At 47.1% G+C, this 22,307-nt stretch overlaps 1 protein-coding gene across 2 annotated transcripts in view; it reads right to left on the bottom strand.

Moving 5' to 3' along the window:
• The window catches only part of RRAGD (Ras related GTP binding D), a 536,051-nt gene that overhangs the window by 26,280 nt on the left and 487,464 nt on the right, over positions 1-22,307 (bottom strand). The window contains exon 7 of one of the 2 annotated variants that reach the window (XM_069606499.1): positions 6,205-9,072. The exons of the other annotated variant lie outside the window; for it this stretch is intronic. Coding sequence (XP_069462600.1) covers positions 8,921-9,072 — 152 coding nt within the window. The 3' untranslated portion in view covers positions 6,205-8,920. Of the gene's footprint in view, positions 1-6,204; positions 9,073-22,307 lie in introns of those variants that run through there. 2 annotated transcript variants of the gene reach the window in all.

Below are 22,307 nucleotides of genomic sequence, written 5' to 3'. Positions count from 1 at the left end.
GTTATTACAACAAACATATCATTTCAATTTGGTTCCATTCCCAGAAAAAGCGTTCTGTCAATAACCCATTTGCCCCCCGCCCCCCACCCTCCCCTAGCCAGGGAACATGTGTCGATTTCAAACTTGTGTTGCAGGGACGCATTGTGCATTTTTTAAGTTCGGACTGTCAAATAGACTAGTGCACACAAAGTCTAGGGCTCAACCTAGCAGCACCCCGTGAGGGGGCGTGTGCCTCTTACAACAAATACCTATGAGGTCCCCAAGCTCCTCCTGGCCCAGAACCTGAACAGGTCAACAGATTAAGGGCTCACCCCTCAGGTCGGCCGCTCATACTTTTCAAAGAAGGGGAGCCAGAGTTCCTCAATGTAAGATCTGGATTAATCCAGGTCATGGGTTAGAAATTCCATATTGTATATCGCCCGAACCTTTGCAACCCATTCCTTCTCCTCAGGCATGTGCGGGTTCCTCCATTTCTGGGCCAAGCAGCTCCTGGCCGCCACGAGCATGATCTGTAACATATGGCCCTGGGTGTCCTCCTGGTCATCTCCCACATCAATGCCAAAAAGAAGCAGCCAGGGGCAGAGGGGCCTAGTAATCCTGTCAACCCCCCATATCCAGGATAGGACCTCTCCCCAATATGACTGCACCCTTGGGCAAGACCACCACATGTGCATGTATTCCCCTTTTTCCTTTCGGGAATTTTCCAACAGTGAGGGTCGTAACCCGGGCTCATTCTGGCTATCAACTGTGGGGGTTAGTGCCATCTGTGTAAAACCTTTAGAGCTTGGTGTCTGTACTGGGGGGAGGTCATACTCGACTATTTTAACGAGAATTACACTGGGGAGGTGACTGGCAGGTGGTATGGGATGCGGCAAAAGCAGTAATAAGGGGAGAATTCATCGCACAAGCGTCTGCATATGCCAAGGGCAGAGAGGTAATGGGAAAAAAGGAATACAACAGACCAAAGCACAGCATGAGACCAAACAATCCCAGAAATCACTACGAGCTTTGAGAAACCAGAGGGCCCAAATGGAGGCACACAAAGCGAAACGCTCAGCACAAACCTTACTGAATACCAAGCAAATCTATTACACTCAGGGAAGCAAGGCTAACCGATTACTGGCAGCAAAAAGAAGGAAGAATGGGACCTGTAACCCCATCACACAACTACAAGATGAAGGGGGTAACCTACAAGTGGGGGAGGATGATAAAATGAAAATTATGGAAAGGTTTCACACAAACCGTTAAAACAAGAGAAGTTAGATCCAATACTTCAAACATCCTAGGTTAGGAATGTGAACATGCCACAGCTGATCAGGGAAGAAAGGGAACCCTAGAGAGGCCCATTACAGCGTAAGAAGTCAATGAAGCTATAGCTACGTTACCCGTTAATAAAACAGGGCCAGACAGGTTTGGTAGTGGCTACTATAGGACTTTCCGGACACAATTAAACCCACCTATGACGAGATTATTTAATAAAATCAGAGAAGAAGGGACAGTAACAGAAGACATGGACAGGTCCATCACTGTGCTAAACCCTAAGCCGGGGAAGGATAAAACAATGTGCCAACTACTGCCCGATTTCCCTATTAAATAGCAATGCTAAAATGTACGTGAAGATCCTGGCACAGAGGCTGGCGCTGGTATTACCAAGGATCATACACGAGGATCAGGCAGGATTTGGGATGGGTAGGCACATACAAGATAACATCAGAAGGGCTATAGATTTAATAGACCTAGGCACAAGGACAGAGCAGAAGTTTTCGATAGCGGCACTAGATGCAAGACGAGTATTTGATAGCCTGGACTGGGGGTTCCTAGAACGAGTGCTTGGGAAATTCAGATGTTGACCGGCATTTCAACGAATGGTACTAGCCAATTTGCAACTGCCATTGACAAGATTCATGGTAAATGGTAAACTTACAGAACAGATTGAAATTCAGAGAGCGACCCAACAGGGATGTCCATTGTCACCCCTAATGTTTGCCATGGCAACAGAACCATTTGCAGCTACAATCCGAAAGGTTCCTGAAATATGGGGATTCCATCCAAAGAGGGAATGCATAAACTAGCCCTTTATGCAGACGATACAAAACACTCCCTGCCGAGAGCAATGAGTAGATTACAGGAATTCGGGGAGGTCTCGGGCTTCCAGAACAATTATAACAAATCTAAAGCCCATAATATAACGGAGGACCGAACTGAAATTCGAGAACAAAGCATGGGGCACCCACTATCCTGGGAAGACCAATAATTAGAATACTTGGGGATAAAACAAACTAAAACCTATGAGACACTATATAGGGCAAACATCCCCCCTCTCTGGAAGGCGCTTAGAGAGGACCTACATAGATAGGATGCACACAAACTCTCATGGTTTGCTAGAATAGCCACTGTAAAAATTATAATTATCCCCTCCTCCCCCCGACTACTGTATACCACTAGCTCCCTCCCTGTAAACATACCGGCCAAGATGATTAAAACCCTACAAGAAGAGGTCATTTGCTTTATTTGGTATAAAAAGAAACCCTGAATTGAGAGATTGATTCTCCTCCGCCCACTGTGGACTGGAGGACTGGGAGCCCCCGATGTGAAAAGATACATCTCATCAGCCCAAATCGCACCCATGTTAAAGTGGTCAAACTCAGATTTGGCATACAGGCTACTAGATAGAACACACTATACAGGTGACCCATCATACATGACTAAATGGGGTATGCAATTGTGGGTGTACATCACAGTAGAAGAATGGGGGCAAATTTGGAGACGGGGTCAGCAATCGCCTAAATGCACAGCTATTGAAGAGTCGGCCTATGAAATCTGCCACAGATAGTACTTAACGCCCCAAAGGCTGCATGCTATGAACAAAGCTCATTCACCACAGTGTTGGAGGGGATGCAGGGAACTAGGAACCCTGGGACACATGTGGTGGACATGCCCCATAGCCAAAATATTTCAGAAAGAACTTCTAGCTCATATTAAAAAGATCACAGGGATACAATTGCCCGATTGGCCATTGGTAGTACTCTTGGGGCAGAGGTGGAAGGGGTATATGCAGCAACAAGAGGTACTGCAGCACTCATCACGCAGCTATTATCGGCGGCCCGCATGACCCTAGCTCAAAGTTGGAAAATACCAAAAGGCCCTGTGGTAGCATGCTGGTGGGTCAAGATCTGGGGGATACGGCAATGGAGAAAGTGTGCGCTCTTAAAGCTGGGACGTACCAAAAATTCCTAAAGACCTGTCTACCTTTTCACTAATACGTTAGGGATAAAGAGCAATACTTTCTCAAACCACATATGCTCAGAAATATAAATGTAATCTGAGCACATGGTGCAGTGTCCTATACAATGTAGGCAAATAAATATGTGACTGTCAGACAGGATAAGGGATTTGAGTCATGTCCATAAAGTGTTATGTCAAAGGGGAGGGTGAGTGGGGGGAGGGATACAGGCCATGTTCTTTTGATTATGTTGTTTATAATTGATGAGCCACTGTTGGGCTCATGGTTTGCTAACATTAAAGACAAAACTCAATGCATTAAAGGAGGACAATACAGCAGATGCTCCCGAAATCTAAGAGGAATGGACCTGATGTTACAACAATTAATATAGGAGCAACATGATGTCTTAATATGCCGAATACTGAATGTTGCTGCATTGATCACATAAATAAAGAATTAAAAAATAAAATACACAACCATGCCTAAAGATATCATCCATTGAGGAATCCACCATCTCAAGGCCTGTCTTGGCCAGATACAGAGATAGACGCCCAGTTCTTAACTTAAACTAAAGCCTCACCAACACAGAACTCCTGCTTTTCACCAACACCAAACACAATCACATGGCTGTTCTCATTTACCTTCAAAGCTTCACCCAGCAGCTGGCATCCTGAGCCAAGCTTCTGGGATCTCTTCTTCAAAACACACAGTGAAATAAGCTCAGACAGACAGGATAGTACCAACAATGCCTCCGGAAGAAAATCAATTCCTTTCTACCAGACGCCAACTTCAAATTCGCTGTACTGGCAGCGGTTCTCTCTCACCTGGGCAGACAATATTCTCTGCTCACTGGTCTACCCATAATCACCCTAACACCGATGAGAAACACATTACTACCCATCTCAAAGTCCTTCGTAAATACAACCACAATCAAACTTCACCATCCACCCCTAAAGACATACAAACTTCAAGGCCAACAAAGCTGTCACCTTTGCACACTCCTTCCTACCTGGCACAAAAGGGTCACTATTTCTGGCAGTCAGCTCATGACCAGAAGTCAGTATCTGGTCAGACTAAAGCAGCCAAAAATTAAAAGCCAGGAAACAAGCAATGCTGATCTACCCCCCACGACAGGGAAACCTTATACCCATCATTACCACGCTCTCTTACTCCCACCCGGATGCAAATCCAAAAATTAATCAAGACTCTCCTGAAGGAGCACCTTCACACCCTGCAGGATACACTGGTTACCTTCTCTGATATGCACTTTACGTTTATTTGATGTACATTTGATGCAAAGGGACAGGCCTACAGACTTGCCTAAGACACTGGCCTAACAGCTGAATACTCATGCCAAGCAATGTCGCAGAGCACAGCTGAGCTGTGAATACTGTGATTCCTCAGACCGCCGGGCATGAAGAGTCCCTCCTGCGAAGTACAGAGCGATGAAGCTGCTGGCTCAAATCCCGAGGATGCCAGAGTATGCCTCATAGAAAACAGTCTACAGTTTAAAAATGTACTTTCTTCGCCCTGTTCGGCGAAATGACTTGTTTGTTATCATACATGCATTATATGTGCTGGTTTATGGGTGTAGTATAGATTTAGCTACTCCATTGTACTAAAGGATGAGCCAGGCCTGGGAGGGGCAGAGCAGAATGCAGCCCTCCTATGCACTAGTGTGTGTTTGCATTACAGCCCATTTCTCTACTTCTGGTCTCATGTGCATTATTTGTGTGCAGGTGCTGAGTGCCTGCTGTGCCTGAGGTTGCCTGGGGGAGCTGGATGAGCACTGATATCGTGGGGAGCAGGACAAGCATGTAACACAGTCTCCAAACCCATCCGGCTCCGCATCCGTCATGACGACCACTCTTTGCACCCACACCCAGTTCCAACAGAACACTCCACCTTAGCAATGTTACATGTTGCCTACTAACTGTAAATGTTGACTGTTCCCTGTGTGACTGAGTCATAGCCCTGTCATGTGTGGAAGAAAGTGGTTCGGGGGAATCCCAACCTCAGCCCCCTCATGCATGTAGATACTTGTGCAGTCCCTCTGTCGCAAAATGCCTCCCAGCACTTTTTTTGGCCAGTGTTCTCTTTTCCATTTCAGCTCTCCAACTCCCACAGTGCAGCTGTGAGCAACAGAGAAAATCCAGAACGGAGCCAGAAGAACAGAATCAAGAACAGCCAGAAAATGGACTTGGAATTTTCTTGCCAAATAGAAATGAGGCAAGTGATCAGAAATGGGGAGTGTGAGGAGAAAGGATGAGTGGAGTAGGCGGAGGTGTGGGCGAGTGATAGAGGCACAGGGAGAGGGACACAATGGAGTGGAAGGAAGATTGAGTGGGGGGCCTTAGTGTCTGTAAGACACAACCCTACAATTCCTTTAAAGCTAGGATCACGTTAGTGTAGGGCAGCCAAGAAGTACGATAGATCAGGCAGTCACCATTAGCAAGCTAGAAGTAGACAGTAGGAAGAAACAATAAGTAAAAACCTCCTGGGGTGTAGGTACGGCTGGATTAGGGAGGGTCCACTTCATTCTAGAGGAGAGCGACGATCCATAGCAAGCCCGGCACCCGCAAACTTTCCAGGCTGGTGCATTCTATTGAGCCATCTACCTGTCTTGATACCGCATGATCTGCCCATTGATGGAGAAAAGTTGCTATACCTTACACTGTATTTGTTAATAAAACCATTGAATCCTCCTGAAGGCTTTGCGAGTTGGTAAGGCCATCTCTCACACCTGTTAGCTATGTAGTGTGCTCTTAATAAACCGTGCAAGGGGTTTTCCTACCTGTAACCATCCAAGGTGTGCCTGTAACTCCTGCTGATGTACAGGGCTATGTTGCTTTCTGAAACCCAGTTTGAACTCAACAAATCTCCAAAATGAAAAGGGAAATGTAAAATAATAACAGTAGAAGAAACTTCATATTTCAGAGAATTTTTTCCTCAAGCTGAATGGAAATGAAATGAGATTCACAGTATTGCAAAACAATTTTATTTTTCTTATAGTAAACAAATAGCAAACATTCATAACCCAATGAGTAACTCTCTCCCTGAGGCGTGTGTCAGTTCATCTGAATATGTATATGTAGTTAAGGATCTGTGGGTGCACAATGTCGGTGTAGGGTCAACTAGCTGCTCTGTAGTGTGGGTTGATTTCCCTCTTAGTGCCTATCCTCTTACCCTCTGACACTGTAGCGGTGCGGCAAGCTGCTTCTCTGAGGGAACTTTGTGGTATTATGACTAAGATCTGACGAGTGTCATAGTGATGCTACTCTCAGAAGGGGAATATTCCAGCATGGTTACCCGGCCTGAGTGTGTAGTCCCTCCCCTGAAATGGAAAGTAAGGACCCAAACCTTACAGCACTGTACACCTGAACAAGAGTGTCCTCAAGGAATACAACAGCTATGAGTCAGCCTTCTTGACTGAAAGAGGCCACATAGTTAGATGATTGTCCCTTTGTGCACCAAGGAGTGAGTCAAAAAAGTAGAAGTTCAAATTGACAAGGCAGTCTCAATGTTTTGTTCAAAATAGCCTTAAGTAAGTGGCTGGTTGGAGAGCATTGTTCATAATTGCAAGCACCACGTTTAGTAAAGCATCCTCTATGGCAGCAGAGCCTACAACCTACTGTTCTCTGGGTGTTTTGTACTACAACTGCAATCAATCCTAGCACCCCCATAGTCTATGGGAAGGGATCATGGGAGTCTTAGTCCCAAAGGATGCAGAGCTTTCTGCTATGTCAGGGGTCTGCAACCTTCGGCCCACCAGATGTTTTGAACTACAATTCCCCTCAACCCTATCCTGCACAGTCAATGGTGAAGGATCATGGGAGTGGCAGTCCAAAAGATCTGGAGAGCCAGAGGTTGCAGACCCCCTACTCTATGGGATCACACACACTGTCGAAGTGCTTTCCCCTCTGCCTCCGGCATCGTCTTGTCTCCTCTCCAACCTACTGCCACGCCACTGTTGTAGCGAGGTAATCATTCCCCAGAATCAGTCCGAGAGGCAAGACAAATGCATATATATCGTGTGCTTTTGGTTTGCAAATTCCTCTAGTCTGAACGAAGCCCTTTTGCATTACTTTACATCACGCAACCCTTTGGACTCAAACATTGGGAGGGTGTGTGTGACTGTGCAAAGCGATGCCATTCGAGAATGCCTCATTTTCGTCTAATTATTTTGTCCTATTTCTATCGTATTTTTCATTAAGTTAGTCGAATTGCATACATCTCAAACTTGTGAACATGCAGTAAAGTGTCCATCTTCTACAAATACCGACCACACACCTGTGGACACACATTCCTCTTCCTTTCTTCCGAGAGCATCCAACGTTTGCCATTTACTGCCCACAACCAATCCAACGTTTGCCATTTACTGCCCACAGCCAATCATGAAAAGGGCATCCACTAGAACTCTGCCTCCCAGCTTCATTGCTATGGGATCCCTTCTATATCCCCATTTAGGTGGGTTGACCTACAAAATGTTACTTAATTTCACAGTGCGAGTAAGGACAACTTTATTTGGTTTGCTCTGAAAATACAGCATGCCCATTTCATATGTGCACATTACTCTCCAGTAGTCCTTGGCCTGCTCTCCGTCAGTGCCGTGGTCTAGGTTTCCACGCTTTGATGGCAGACACTAGACACGATGCAATGGCTTTGCATTCTACTCCTGTACTAACCTGTGTCTTCATATCAAAAAAGTAGGTACTAGTCTTGCCACAGTATGCTCAGGCACAATGAGCAAAGTTAAAGGAAGTGAGCCAGTGTCGCCACCTGTGGGCGGGGAGGGGGAGGAAACCTGAAACTCTCCAGAGGTTTAAGCCTACAAATCCCATAATCCCTCACCATTGGCTTTACAAGCTGGAACAGAAGGGAGTTGTAGGCCGAACAATATAAACAGTTGCAGGCTGCCTACACTGGACCTATGATGCTATGTTGAACCATCACATTCTTAGTCTCACTTATTCCGCACATTGGTTACTGAGGCCAGATGCAAATGGCTAAAAGCTCAGTGAAAGCTTAGAAAAAGAAGGCCAAAGGGGAGTAGACTGGATTTCTCAATTGTGCTGCATCCAGTTGCCTCATGGATATCTTAGTCAGCATACCTGCGTTGCCTAGTATGCCATTTACTCCAAGTAACTGGCCTATGAAAGTCCACCAAATTCATATATTTGTTCGAGAGGTAGTCTATAGGGGCTGAATGTGCGTCAGAGAATTTGCAATCAGTCGGGAAAAAAACAAATGCCACACTATTTTATCAGTGATCTAGTGAACGTCTCATGTAATAGAAAGCGATTATAGTCTAGAATAAACAAATAAATGCATATAATTTAACAGAACTCACTAAACATGAAATCAGAGCATGGAAGAAATGCAAGTTCGTGATGGTTCTTCAACAAAAAGTGCTTGTTTTTACCTACAGTAGTAGTGCATAAGTAGGCAGTGCCTCGCTGGATTTAGCTGTCCTTCATCTGAAGAAAGTTAAAATGTGAAAACAGACAATCTCCACACTGTATTTTCCTTTCTGTACGTTTGTGCTCATTAAATAATATAGGTAAACATATATTCATCGAGCTCAGGTCCTTTCCCTGAAAGTCTCATGTCTTCCAAACTGGTTTCTTCCACTGCCAACCTGGAAACAAAATAGCTCGTCAGTCAGTGCTTCCACTAACACAGTCGTTCACCAACTGGCTACAGTGGTCCGTGCAGCGTGCCGTTTGGAGTAGCTCTTCTATTTCTTCTAATCTGACTCTGGAGCTTCCGCGATCTCAGCACTTTCACTCTCACTTCAAACACTTCCTGGATGGCTTTCCTAAAGCAGTGGAAGTTGTAGTCTATCAGCCCTAGGAAAAGAAGATAACAGACAGACATGTTGGAGAAAATGTAAAGAGCAGGGACGGGGTAGCAGAGATTATATTTCTGACCGATTATCCCATTAAATGATCATTAAAGAAATATGGGCCTGTACACAGTCACCATAATCCTCCCAGTGGGAAAGTTACTGTATGATTTTGCAGAGGATCACAGACTTATTAGTACCAATGAAAACTGTTTGAAAATAATAATAATGTCCACTCTACAACTAAGCGCTTTCCCAACCTTGTATAGTTTAAAATTGTTGGAATGTAAATTGGCTGGTTAGCTGCCACCTGGGCTTGATCCTGTGACTGGTCAGGAAGATGAAGACTTGAAAAGTAAAGTTTTAGCCCTGGTTGGCGCTTTAACCCTTAAGGAATGAATAAATAAAGACTCATGTAGTCAATTGCGTTGTGGTACAATTTGTTTATTAGTTGCTTATTGAATACCTGTGCAATCACATATGCATTACTTCTTTAGACCCAGTTGCTGCACTGGGACAGCTAATGTAATTGTTGAGAGGGATATCCAATAATTAGAGATTCCAGTTGCCTCACTGGGATTCTATATTTATCATTTGTTTCGCTTACTCGAAAATGAATTTTGTTTTGGCCTGTTTTGTTGCCAATTGTTCGAGAGTTGTTTTTTTGTTTAAAAAGTTGATTCAAATTGCACTTTTGCTATTTGTCTTCAAAGTGAGTAGTTTTTAGTGTTCCAAATAAATGATTAAAGTTGATTCACTTGTAGTTCCAAAATTGCTTGGTGTTTCTGTTGCCCCAATTGTTTTCCATTTTTTAATATCCTAAACGGATTCAATTATGGTTTTGCTGGTTTCCCAACGGATTCAATTATGGTTTTACTGATTTCCTGTTGATTTCCCGACGCGTGTTTCCCCGACCGGGAATGTTGTATCCCTTATTTTACTTCTAACTTGCTTTTGTTCTTAAAGTCGATTGTTCCCATGCGGAAATTATTGTCGTTTCAGTGCCTTTGAGTAAATGTAGAAAACAACACGTTTTTGTGGTGTATGTTGTAAAGAAATGCAAACAAAGTCATACAATGAGCATGTTATTAAATCACTTGACGCATTAAGTTGCAAATACAGCCGATCTGTACTTACTATGGTTTTAAGCTCCAGTTTAGATAAGCCTCTTTAGCCTTTGTTGCTTGGTATTTCTCTATGGGAACTTTGTGTCCTAAAGAGAAATATACTTCTATAAATACGGGAATTCAAAGAAGGAAAGAACAGATGATATGGTGCTCTTTCGTGAATCTTTCAGTTAAACCGAGCTCTACTTATTAAACATCATAGATAACATGGCTGTTAGTCTGGATTAAAAAAGAGATCCTATTTGATAAGGCATGGTTTGCTCACCTTGCATTCGTGTTCTTTTGTTGCTCACTCTCCGTGGTGGGAATCACATTGTCTGTGAAATGCTTTATCCGGCATTTTGTTTGTTTAAGAATTTTGTCGCGTCTAGTTTTGGGCCGTCGCGTATGTACGTTATTGTTAGATGCGCATGTCCATTGCGTCTGCCATTTTGGAGTCAGGCATCCAATGTGTTCTATGCCTCTCGGTTTCTTTCCTGTTTTTCACGCGTTTGCCATGTTTGAGTAGGTTGTATAGAGGTGCTGCTAGGTTGGTCGTTGCATAATCAAGTTGTTTGGTGAATGTTTACTTTGCGATTGACTTGCGTGATTTATTGCAATTTAGAAAAAAACAAAAGAGAATTATTTTCAGTTTGGCTGTTAAATAAGTTCTAGCTCATTCTAGTTCTAGATCCAGACTGAATCCAGAGGAATGGAATCGAGAACAGACATGGAATGGACTAGGATGTGTCCTGCTGAAAAGGGATGAGACAACACCTGACCCCACCAACTCCAGACTCTCCACTTGTCGACTTGAATACTACTTCCCTCCTTACTTGAGCCCATTCAACTGCCTCTCCCTTGGATCCCTCTGTTCCTTATCCCTTGAATCTACCCTCACACCACTCCTCATCTTACCCATCTCATCAATACCTCTCTCTGCAACTCCCGTTTTCCAACTTCCTCCAAACATGCCATAATTTGCCCTATCCTGAAAAAAATGCTCTTGAGCCCCCTCTTCCGGCTAATTTCTCCCCTATTTCTCTTCTACCATTTCTTTCTAAGTTTCTCGAGCACGCCGTCTATTGCCACGTCTCATCCTATCTTAATCACCATTCCCTTCTTTCCCCTCTCCAGTCTGGTTTTCGCTCCTCTCATTCCACCGAAACTGCCCTTCATGTGTCCAATGCTCTTCTCTCTGATCGTCACTCCAAGATCTCTTCTGTTCTTATTCTTTTTGACCTTTCGGGTTGCTTTCAATACTGTGCATCACACTGTGCTGCTTTCCTCCCACACCTCACTTGGATTATCTGGTTCCATTCTTAAATGGTTTCAATCTTATCTCTCTAATCACTCTTACTTAATCAGGCACCATTTCTCTTTCGTGTCCACTTCATGGTGTTCCAAGGCTCTGTACTTCATCCTCTGCTTTTCTCATTCTTTAATACCCCTCCCTCTGCTCTTACACCGTTCTATGATCTATCCCATCACATCTATGCTGACACACAAATCTTTCTCCTTCTCATTCACCGATTCACTTTATTCCACTGACTCAAATTGTCTTTTTGCTATACAGCTTTTGATGTCTTCCCACGTCCTCCATCACAGTCCCCCATTACAACCCCTCCAAAAGAATGCGTCTCTTTCTCCTGCTGCTACCTTTCACCCAGTCTCTCTTTACCCCATTCTTCCATCCTCTTCTCTACCCATGCATCACTTTTCTTTTACTTTACCTTTTTATTAGAGAACAAAAACAGTTTTACAAGTCACATTGTATCCGTACACATTCTCAATGTAAACATCCTCCCCTTACTCGCCTGTCAAACGAATATTAGTGGTTCCTTGCACATCCCTTCACTGAGCCAAATGTATCTCTTCCTTAAATTGATCACCGAGAACATGTCATGTTCCATGTTCTCCCAGCCCATAAATTCTTGTCCGGCTCACTCGCCTTGTGGGGTGTGGTCCTTTTACGGTGAGCTCACAGAGCGCCGGACGCCCCTAGTGTTCCAATCACACTGATCATATCCTCTTTAGGGGTACCCCCCTTTGTTTCCCCCTCCATCTTTCTCGCCTTCTCCTGCCCTTGCTGTGGTGGTCGGAGCTCCCACCACCTCTAATGCACATCCCATCCCCCTTTTTGTATGGCCCTTTCCCAATCCATCCTCAATACGCTCAATTCAATGTTCACCATTGCCGTCAGCTTGTCCATTAGGTACATATCTCCAAGTTTCTTCAACCATTCCTTCTTGTTTGGGACTGATACCACCCTACCCCGCCCTGAGCATGGTTTTCCACATTCTAGGGTACCTATGGGTATCTGAGTTTCTCGGTGGGAGCCCCAATATCATTTGTAGGGGATCGAGGGGGAGAGTCTCGCCCAGGATTTCCGCCATCCACGCAAGTAGGTCCCTTCAATAAGTTTGGATCAGAGGGCAGTGCCACCACATATGTTCTCTTAAACTGACCGGGCCACATCACCTCAGACAAAATGAGGATGACCCAAAAGGTGCGAGCGGTCGCCTCACTTTCTCTCTCCACTTACGGCCGGTCAGGATTCCTTTCAATCTCAAGTACTCAAATATGGTGATCTTACCGTCTCCCAGAACCTCTGACACTGCCCCATAGTCTAAAATTTCTCCCTCTCGAAACAGCTGGCGCACCCTCTCCAGCCCTCTTTCTGACCATATTGGAGTGTTGCAGAAGCCCCTGTCCCCAATCATATGTCTGGACCCCAGACTGAGGACATAGGGGATGGCTATGTGGACAGATTCGCTGTATGTTTTCCCGCCGTCAAAGGGACCAGAGTAATCCCAGGGTGGGGTGATTTTGTAATCTGCTTGGTATCCCTCTATGGGTTGCCCATAGTAGGTCCCTCACTTTGGCCGGATGCGCCTCGAGATCTTTGAGGCATGTCCACTATGTCCCTAGGTCATCCGCATATGCTCCAGGATCACTCTAAGTTGGGCTGCTTTGTGGTAGAGCGGGAAGTCCGGGAGGCCAAAGCCTCCCTCCTCCCTGGGCAGGGTAAGGGTAGACCGCTTGGCCCTTGGTGTTCTGCCATACAAATTTATGTACGCAAGATTGGAGCTCCTTAAAGATTGATTCCGGTACATTTGTGGAGAGGGCCACAAACGGGTATAAAAGGCTTGGGAGGATATTCATTTTCACTGCTGTCATGCGTTCATACCAAGATAGGATCATGCTATCCCAACGGTTCAGATCTGCTTTAATGGCCACCATACAAGGGTCAAAGTTAGCTGTTGCCAGTGACCCTAGGTCTCTGGTTAGTTGTACCCCTAGGTACGTAATTGCCAACTTTTCAACCTTGACCCCTAGCATTCGATTCACTGCGTCTAGGCCAGGGTCGACTGCCAGAGGCGGCATCAGTATAGATTTAGACTTATTAATTTGTAGCCCTGAGAAGGCCCCAATGTCCTCAATAAGTGAATATAATGCCGGGAGTTGAGGCAGGAGCGTCTACCAGGTAACCCAGTATGTCGTCCGTAAATAGGGAAAGTTTAAATTCGACCTCCCCCTCCGAATACCCTTTATTCTCAGGTGGTTTCTTACTGCTATCGCTAGGGGCTCCATAGTGAGAGCGTGTTATAAGGGGGATAGTGGACACCCCTCTCTCGTACCTCTTGTTAGCCAAAGAGGGGCAGTCAGTTCCCCATTAACCTGGACTCTCACGATTGGTGCCCTGTACAGTGCCCCCACTCCTTTCCTCTAAAGACTTTTGCTAGGTGCGGGGCTAAGGTAGACCGAAACGGTTTAAAAAACTTCACGAGAACCTGTGTCCTCCCCCAGCGTTGTGCCTCCCTTTGTTCTTTTAATTGCCTGGACTATTTCTTCCTCCGTCACCAGGTCTCTAATTCTGCGGCAATGTCTCTGGCCAATCCCGGTATGGGGAGCTGCGCTAAAAAGTCCTCTATAAGGGCGTTGTCTTTGTTAAATTCTGATGTGTACAGTAGCTTATAAGATTGCTTAAAGCCCCCCATACTTGGTGTCATAACACATTAACCCCTCCTTAGTCCTTATGGCTCTGACCATTTTGCTTTTCTGAGTTTCCCTCAGTTTCCATGCCAATATCTGATCTGCCCTGTCCCCCTTTTCATAATATTTTTGTTTGAGGAATAGCAAGTTCCTTTCGGTTTTGCACAGTAGTAGATCTTTGAGCGGAGCCTTGTAACTTTCTAAAGCTAGTGCCTGCTCTGGAAAGATGGAGCTTCCGGGCATCCGCCCCGGTTAAATTTTAGAAATATTTTCCTGTAGAGCCTTTTCCTGCCTTCACATTTCCTTCTTTTTTTGTGATCCTATCCCTATTAGAGTCCCCTGAATTATGCCTTTGAACACACCGCATAGGGCGTGGGCTCCCACCTCTCCATTGTCATGAAGTACAAAGTATTCTAGTATGCGCTCCAATACCTTTTGGGCTATTTCTCTATCCTTCAAGAGGGCATCTTCACATTTCCTTCCCCCGCTCCATTGGCATCCCCAATCCCCTTTCAGTGTAACCTGCACCAGATCATGGACCGACCGTGGGACCGGGTCTACGATGGATCTTTTATATAACCGAATAGGGAGCTCTCCACTAGGATGTAGTCGATACTTGAGAATGTTTCATGGACTTTCGAGTAGTATGTGAAGGAGGGGTCCACAGGGGATGTGCTAGGCAATGTATCTAAGGCCAGCTCTGAATTGATCTTATTGAAATTTCATGATGTAGTTTCATCTAACGGAGGGGCTTTCTATGCAGTCATCACTTTCCTATCTCTAGCCGGATCGGATCTAGGACCATGTTAAAATCTCCTCCCACTACAAGTGTGTCACCCACAAGCAATCTCAACCTATCCCTAGTTTTCCCAAGAAGGGATCTGACCTTCGTTCGGACCATAGATCACTCCCAGCGTGAGGGTCGTCCTTTGCAGATCACCTTTCATAAACATGCATTTGTCTTCTGGTTCCCCTATTGTCGCCTCTGTCCTAAAGCCCAGATTATTCGCCATAATTGCTACTCCTCTCTTTTTGGTCCTGTACGAGGCCTGATGTACCTCCCCTATCCCACCTCCCCAGATGGTCGGTTCCTTCCCCCTCACCCAGTGTGTTTCTTGAAGGAAGAGAAAATCTAAGTTGCCTCGTTTGAACTCTCTAGCCAGGAGGGATCTCTTTGTAGGTGAGTGAACTCCCTGAGCATTCAGTGAACCCATCTCCAAAACGGGTAATATGTCAGCCATTGGGTCGTGTTCTCCCAGCCCTCAAATTCTTGTCCGGCTCACTCCCCTTGTGGGGCGTGGTCCTTTTACGGCAAGCTCATTGGGTCACTGTAAGCTATCTCTATCCCCGGACACCTTCTGCGTCCTGCAATTAGTGCTAGATCTGTCAATCTTCTTCTGTTGCCCCTTATCTAGGGCCTTCTGTGTGCTAGAAACCACAAACACCCCACCCCCCCAACTATCCACTAAACCCTGTAACCTTCCCCCCCTTACCTGCGGGGAGCCTAACCCCAACTTTCCCCCCGCTTCAGCCGTAACCATCTCCCCTCTTCCCCTTACCCCCCCCCCAGTGCCCTCCTCACCCGGCACCCAGCCAGTGAGTTCTACCATTCCTGGTACTTGACTGGGCCACCAGTTTGCCTGGTTCCCTCAGGACTACTGCCGTAAAAAGCTCTTAGGTTGAGCCCCACCCCAGTGGTCCTCCTTAGAACTTCTTCCCACCCGACCCTCCTTATCGCGGTCACTCAGATTGAATCCCTCAGTATCAATTATTAACTTGCCCCCCTTACTTGTTGCCAGCAGGTGGCGGCATTACCGGCCTTGGTATTCATGATTCCAGACTTGCCAAAGCCCTGGCCAGTTTAAACTCTCTCCCGTAGGTCTGTTAGGGGCCATCATTGTGTGGCGGTGTGTTCAACTTTTTAACTTTTCTCGAACCCTGGCTCCATTTCCTGCCCCTCGGGTCCCCTATCCCGCTTCTCCCTCTCATGGCTTCCCCAGTGGGCTGTCTCTGGTCATCTGCGGTTTCGACGTAGTCTCAGATTGCTCCTCTGATTTCCTCCGCAGTGACCATTCTTGACTGTTGGCCCATGTATTCAAACAATAGTGAAAAGGTGTAGCTCCAACGGTATCGTAGTCCCTTCTCGCGCAATCATTGTGTCGTGTCAGTGGGCCACACATCCTCCTCCTGGCCAGGGTGAATGCGGAAAGATCCTGTAAGATTGTTATTGTTGCATTATTATATGTGATGGAAGCGGTTTTCCTGGCTTCCTCCCAGATCTTCACTTTCTCGGCATAATAATGGAAGCAAACCAGTACAGAGCGGGGTCCCCCAGAACGGCCCCCACGTCCTATGCACCCTTTCAATATTGGGATCATTTGTTGCTTCGTCGGCAAACAAGAGGTGAATCACGTCCTTGACGGCTCAACATAGGTCTCTCTCTCTGTCTCCCCCTCTGACTCCAGAAGGCCGAAGAACCTAAGGTTGTTCCTCCTTTCCCTGTTCTCAAAATCATCCATTCATAGGGCTTTCTCCTCGTACTTCTCCAGGGTAGACAGTCTGGCGTCGATCTGCATCTTTAGGATATCTACCGAGGACTGGTTGGCCTCCAGACCATGTAGCCTGTCCTCCATCGTGTCCACTCTGTGGTACATCTTCTCCAGCCTGTGACTAATGTCCGCCCGTATCTCTCTGATTTCCTCCAGTATGGCAGCTATATCCTTCTTTGTGGACATAGAATCTTCTGCGTGGCCCGCCATTCTATAGCAGGCCATGTTACCCTGGCTTCCCACCATTTCCTGGAATCAGAATTCCTGAAGTGTCTCCTTCCAGTTAATTCAGGAAAGACTGGCGGGTTGTGGGTGTCTTTCGTTTGCGAATGGGCTGGGCATCCCGCCTCTCTGTGGGGGGGCTGGAATTGCTCCCACCTCTCTGGGTCCTGCAATGTTGTAAGGGAAGGGTGCTGCATTCAGGCCTCTCACTCCTATGTTGCCTGAGAGCTTTGGGCCCTGGGTGGGTGAAGCACAGGCTCAGTCCTTGGGAATCCGCCTTTGGTTATAAAGTCCTTGGGCTGTATGGTCCTTTTCCCCACGAGGGCTGTTGAGGAGCCCGTGGACGCCGACACTAGCTATCCCTAGGGCTTGCTCCCCCTTGTATTTCACCGGTTGGCCAGCTCTCTGTGGGTCTTTCAGTGCTGCTTCCACTGGGGATCCTGTTTCTTGGTCACCTATTCTTGTCCCAGAGTTGAGGGCTGAGGTTGCATTCACTGGGTCCCTTTATGGGGCTGATCCATGCTTGCGATCCCCCTACCCGCCCAATGGGTGTGGGGGCAAATTGGTTCTCCTGTGATTGGGGGATAGTCCGATATCCTGGGGGGTAGGCGTTCCCAAATTGTGCTCCACCTGGAACCGCAGAGTCGGTTGGGTACGTCTGCTCCCCTCAGGTTGCTGCACCTTGGGGGTTCCTTCTTCTGCCTCCCTGGCCCTGCTCACCTTTTGCGTTTTTTTCTGGCTGCACAGTCTCTCTGCAGCTGCCTTGTGTCCCGCTGATGTCTAGATTGACCGGCGAGGGCCCGTGTCTCACCGGTCGGGTTGCTACCTCTCCGTCCCTTACTCTGGGTGGTTACCGTGTGCTGTTCCCTCAGCTCCTCGGTGTCCAAGGTGGCCGCTGCAGCGACCGTCCCCGGGGGACGCTGCCTCACTAAGGTGGGGGCAGGCTTGCTGGATGTCATTGGGCGGGGATAGGGCTCTGTGTTGTACGGGACTTGATTGCGGTGGGCCGTCCCTCTTTCTTTTCGTTGATCGCTTTATTTAGTCTGGTCCTCTGAGGGCCTTCAAGCTCTGGCCCCTCAGCACAGCAGTTTCCCCTAGTGGGCAACGGCCTGGGGCTGGATCCCCGATGACGCAATTGGTTCCGCTGCGTACGGCGGCTCTGCTGGGCCTCCCCTGTATCTCCGAAAATACTGCAGCTAGCAGCTCGAGGTTTTGCCCGATGTGCCGTTGGGGTTCCAATGCTCTGTGGGGTCACCACATCTGCCAGGTGAGGGCCAATAGGGGGGCTCGGACCTCCTGTTGTCCCTGTTGGTGACGGAGCAAAGCAAGGGAACTTCTACATTCCTGCGCCCCCTGGTGGCCTATCCATGCTTCACTTTTGATCCAACTCTCATTTTCCCTTCATATCTCAAACACTGTCTGCTCCTGTTGCCTTTAATTAACATCCGCTGTGCTCGTCCTTACCTTTTATCCCATGAAACTAAGTTTCTTATCCCTCCTGAATTTGGTTTTCACGCCATCAGTTATAATTCTACTGAAAGTGTTTAATACATTCACAAAAACAAATACAAATCCCTGGGGCATGGTAGGACATTAACTGGAAAACCAACTGAATAGATGGAACTGCAAGGAAAATGGGCACAGAAATCCTCCCAAACCCAGATGGAAACAGAAAGCGCATGAAGGCCACAGGGAAAACAAGGAGCCTGAGCAAAGGGCTGCCGTCCTGAAAATGGTGATTGAAAAGGGGGCGGGGCTCAGATGAATTCCTGACACCCAGAGGGTTTGCTTAGCCAGAGTTTGGCCTACGAGAGCTTGTGACCAGGAGGACCAATGGGAGCCAGGCAGAGTGTTAGAAGAGGGAAGACTGGGTTATAAAAGCCCAGTAAGCACATATAAGATTTCAACGTGTGCCTGAGGTCAGGTGGAGCAGTGGTGGATCAAGAGGTAAGGCCGAGGACAGACAGTGGAGTCTGTAGTAATCTTCTGAGAGAGTGCTGGTAATGTATTGTGAATGTACAATGGGGGGTACCGTGTTAGAAGAGGGAAGGCTGGGTTATAAAAGCCCAGTAAGCACATATAAGATTTCAATGTGTGTGGCTGAGGTCAGGTGGAGCAGTGGTGGATCAAGAGGTAAGGTCGAGGACGGACAGTGGAGTCTGTAGTAATCTTCTGAGAGAGTGCTGGTAATGTATTGTGAATGTACAATGGGGGGTACAAATAGTGTGGTGAGGAGGTGACATGAGAGTAAACGATCTATAGAGAGTGGGAAGGACAGCGCAAGGGACTATTGAGAGGTGTGGTGGGTTGGATGAAGGAGGCTGACACTTAGACATTCTGACAGACATTTATTGAAAGAAGGATAAGGCCGATCTTTGTCCATTGCTAGAGGGTTATCACTGCCTATGCAAATAACGAAAAGGTGCCAGTCAGTCAGGAAGTCCCAAAACAATAGGTCAACCGTCCTAAGCTAGTTCCATCAACCTGGCCCTATCACTATTTTAACTAACTTAAATTAGAACAGGAGAGTGTCGCCCCTCTTCTAGTTTTGGGTGATGGAAACATTTCTCTTTATTCCAAAATTCTATTTAATAGCAAATCTTTAAATAATCTCTAGGCACGTTCTGGATTAGTTCTTGTAACAACGTTCTTGGCATCCGTCAACCCTTGTCTGGTAGTTGTTTGGTAGTCCTTCATATCACTCTTTCTTATACTTTGACCCAGGCTTCGATGTCTTCCTGACACTTGTAACCCAGGTTTTCCCAGATGGGATGTACTTCCTTATGTCTTGATTCTCCCCTCTACTGGGGTCATTCAAATTGATTAATTCTTCCTTTATCTGTCTCACTTGTATTCAGTTCACATTCATAGAATATTTTCTCTTGTTTGTTCCACTCCATATATATCTTACTCTCTGGCTCCTCCCCTCTTCCCAGGGTATTTGGGCCCAAGTCTTCATAACTTCTCCTTCAGGCTTATTCGTTATCCTCTTTATTGCCGTAGCACAGCGCAACGTATGGTTTTATATTTACTGACTCGTCAATTTCACTGGAACAAGTTTCTCGCACGTTCTAGAACGATGTCCTGGCAACCTCCCTGGTACCTCTGGGTCTGCAGGGGGACACTCGGGCTTTGTGCTTTGCTCAAGTTCTCTTCCTGCTCTCTGGCTCTCGTTCTTCATGGCGCTGCTAGTGAGCTGTCCTTGCTCTCGTTGTGAACAGTGTTACGGCTCAGGTGGTGCCTCGGGCCACCTCACACAACATTCACGCATTCACACAGAGAGACTAGGTGACACGTCTGTTGGCTGCAAGGTCCCAGCGGAAACTGCCCTCTGGACCGCGTTTATTCTTTAACGCGCATGCGTGAGCCCGAACGAGGCTTGCGCATGCGTAAACGTATCGTCACTTCGTAACATACCTCCTATTCTTTAAAATAGACGATGAAACATTGCATAACATAACAACTCAACTTGAGTCCAATAACATTGTTCCCCTCTGCTTCAGCCGTCGGGGTCCATAACAGTCTCTAAATCGAACTGGAAGTTGTCGGCCCTGTCTGCTCGGATACCTGCCGCTACTCCCTGAGGTCGGCAGTGGTACTTCCATGCCAAATCTGTTACCTTCAGGCAAGCTCACTTCCCGCTGGGCTTCCTCTGCCCCCGGCAGAACCGTCCCTTCCGGCAGTTCCGTCGCTGAGCTCAATTCGATTTTCTTGAAGAACGATTTGTTTCTGGTGACCGTCCCTTGCCCATTGGCGGCTGTAACCATTGACCCTCTCACATGTGTTACGCCAAGGGGTTGTGGCTTGTAGGTGAGGGACATCTTCCCTTCGGGATGTCGGTTTTGGACTAGCACGATGTCCTACACTGCAATGTCTTTCTCTTGGAGGTGTCTCCGCTCTCTCTCTTTCTTGTTTCTGGCCAGTCACTCCTGTCGGACGCGTTCATCATCAATCACTCCCTGGGTTCTCCCTTCTAATTCCGTAATTAATCCTCTCGGACACCGCTTGAACAGGGCTTCCGCTGGTGGGATGCCTGTGGACTGGTGTGGAGTCGTCCGGTATTCTCGCAGGAACTCCAATAAGTTTTGCCGCAATGCACCCCACCGTTTACAGAGATTCAAAAGGTCTTCTTCAAGGTTCACATGAACCGCTCTGCTTCTACGTTGTGTGGTCACAGGCTGTCGACTCCACCAGTTCCACCTCGGGATATCGCGACCACTGGTCTACAACTGCTAGGAAATACATTCCTCTTCCGGGGGATCCAAAATCTGCATGTACAGTCCCCCACGGTTGCTCACTCCTCTCCATCGACTTGATTGTGGGCGCTCTCTCCGCCAGGCTCACTGCCTGACATGGGACACACCTATACACATAGTTGTCCACCCTCTCCTCCAGGTCAAGAAACCACACTTTCAGTCTTAGGTGAGCTTTTGTTTTGGCCAACCCTTGGTTGTGCCGTGTGTGCCAGGTCTAGTACCTTTGCTACCAGCGATCTCGGGACCACTATTTGTGCGACCACGTAGGATCAGGCCGTCCTCAGACACAGATAGCTCATTTTTCACCTTCCATAGCGCGTGCATGTCTCATTGAGCTCTTGTCTCCCGCCTTGCATTGTTGCCAAGCACTTCCTTCCCCTCCACACCTCAGATGAGCGCTTTTATGACCCGGAACAATTCGTCGTTGCTGGACGCATCAACGATGTCTTGACGAGCCAATGCTGCCGGCATGGCTGCTTCCACAATGTTGAGTACAATTTCTTGGCTCTCTACTACCTCCCCTTGGTCCAGCGCACGTCCTGTGCTGGGATGGCGTGATAGATAGTCTGCAGGGTTGTTGGTGCCCGGCCTGTACTGCAGCTTCAACCCGTACTCAATTAGCGACAGCATCCAGCACTCTAGGCGCGGGGGTGGTTTCAAGGATGCGCCGGCCATGATTGGGATGAGGAGCTTATGGTCTGTGATAACTACCACTGGTTTTCCAAGAATGTATAAGCAGAAGTGGCGACAACCCCAAAATATCGCCAGCGCTTCCCTCTCTATTTGAGAGTACCTCTTTTCAGTTTCAGAGAGAGCTTTGCTTACATAGGCAATGGGACACATATTTCCTTGTGTGTTGGCCTATAACAGTACCGCACCCAAACCCACTGGGCTTGCATCTACCACAATTTCGGATTCCCTTGCTGGATTGAAGTACGCCATGGTTTCCTGATCGGAAAGCGCAGACTTGATGTCCTGGAATGCTTTCTGCTCTTTCTTGTCCCATGTCCACGCCACATCGTTTTTGGTTAATGCTCCGAGTGGCTCTGATAGCGAAGCCAGTCCTTTTATGAATCTGCCGCAGTAATTTACCATGCCTAGGAAGCTTCG

Source organism: Ambystoma mexicanum, chromosome 4p (assembly GCF_040938575.1).
Source record: "Ambystoma mexicanum isolate Mex_15411 chromosome 4p, UKY_AmexF1_1, whole genome shotgun sequence".
In the NCBI taxonomy this organism is placed as follows: Eukaryota; Metazoa; Chordata; class Amphibia; order Caudata; family Ambystomatidae; genus Ambystoma; species Ambystoma mexicanum.
Note: the sequence above shows the minus strand (reverse complement) of the source record. Positions and strands in the feature narration are given on the sequence as shown.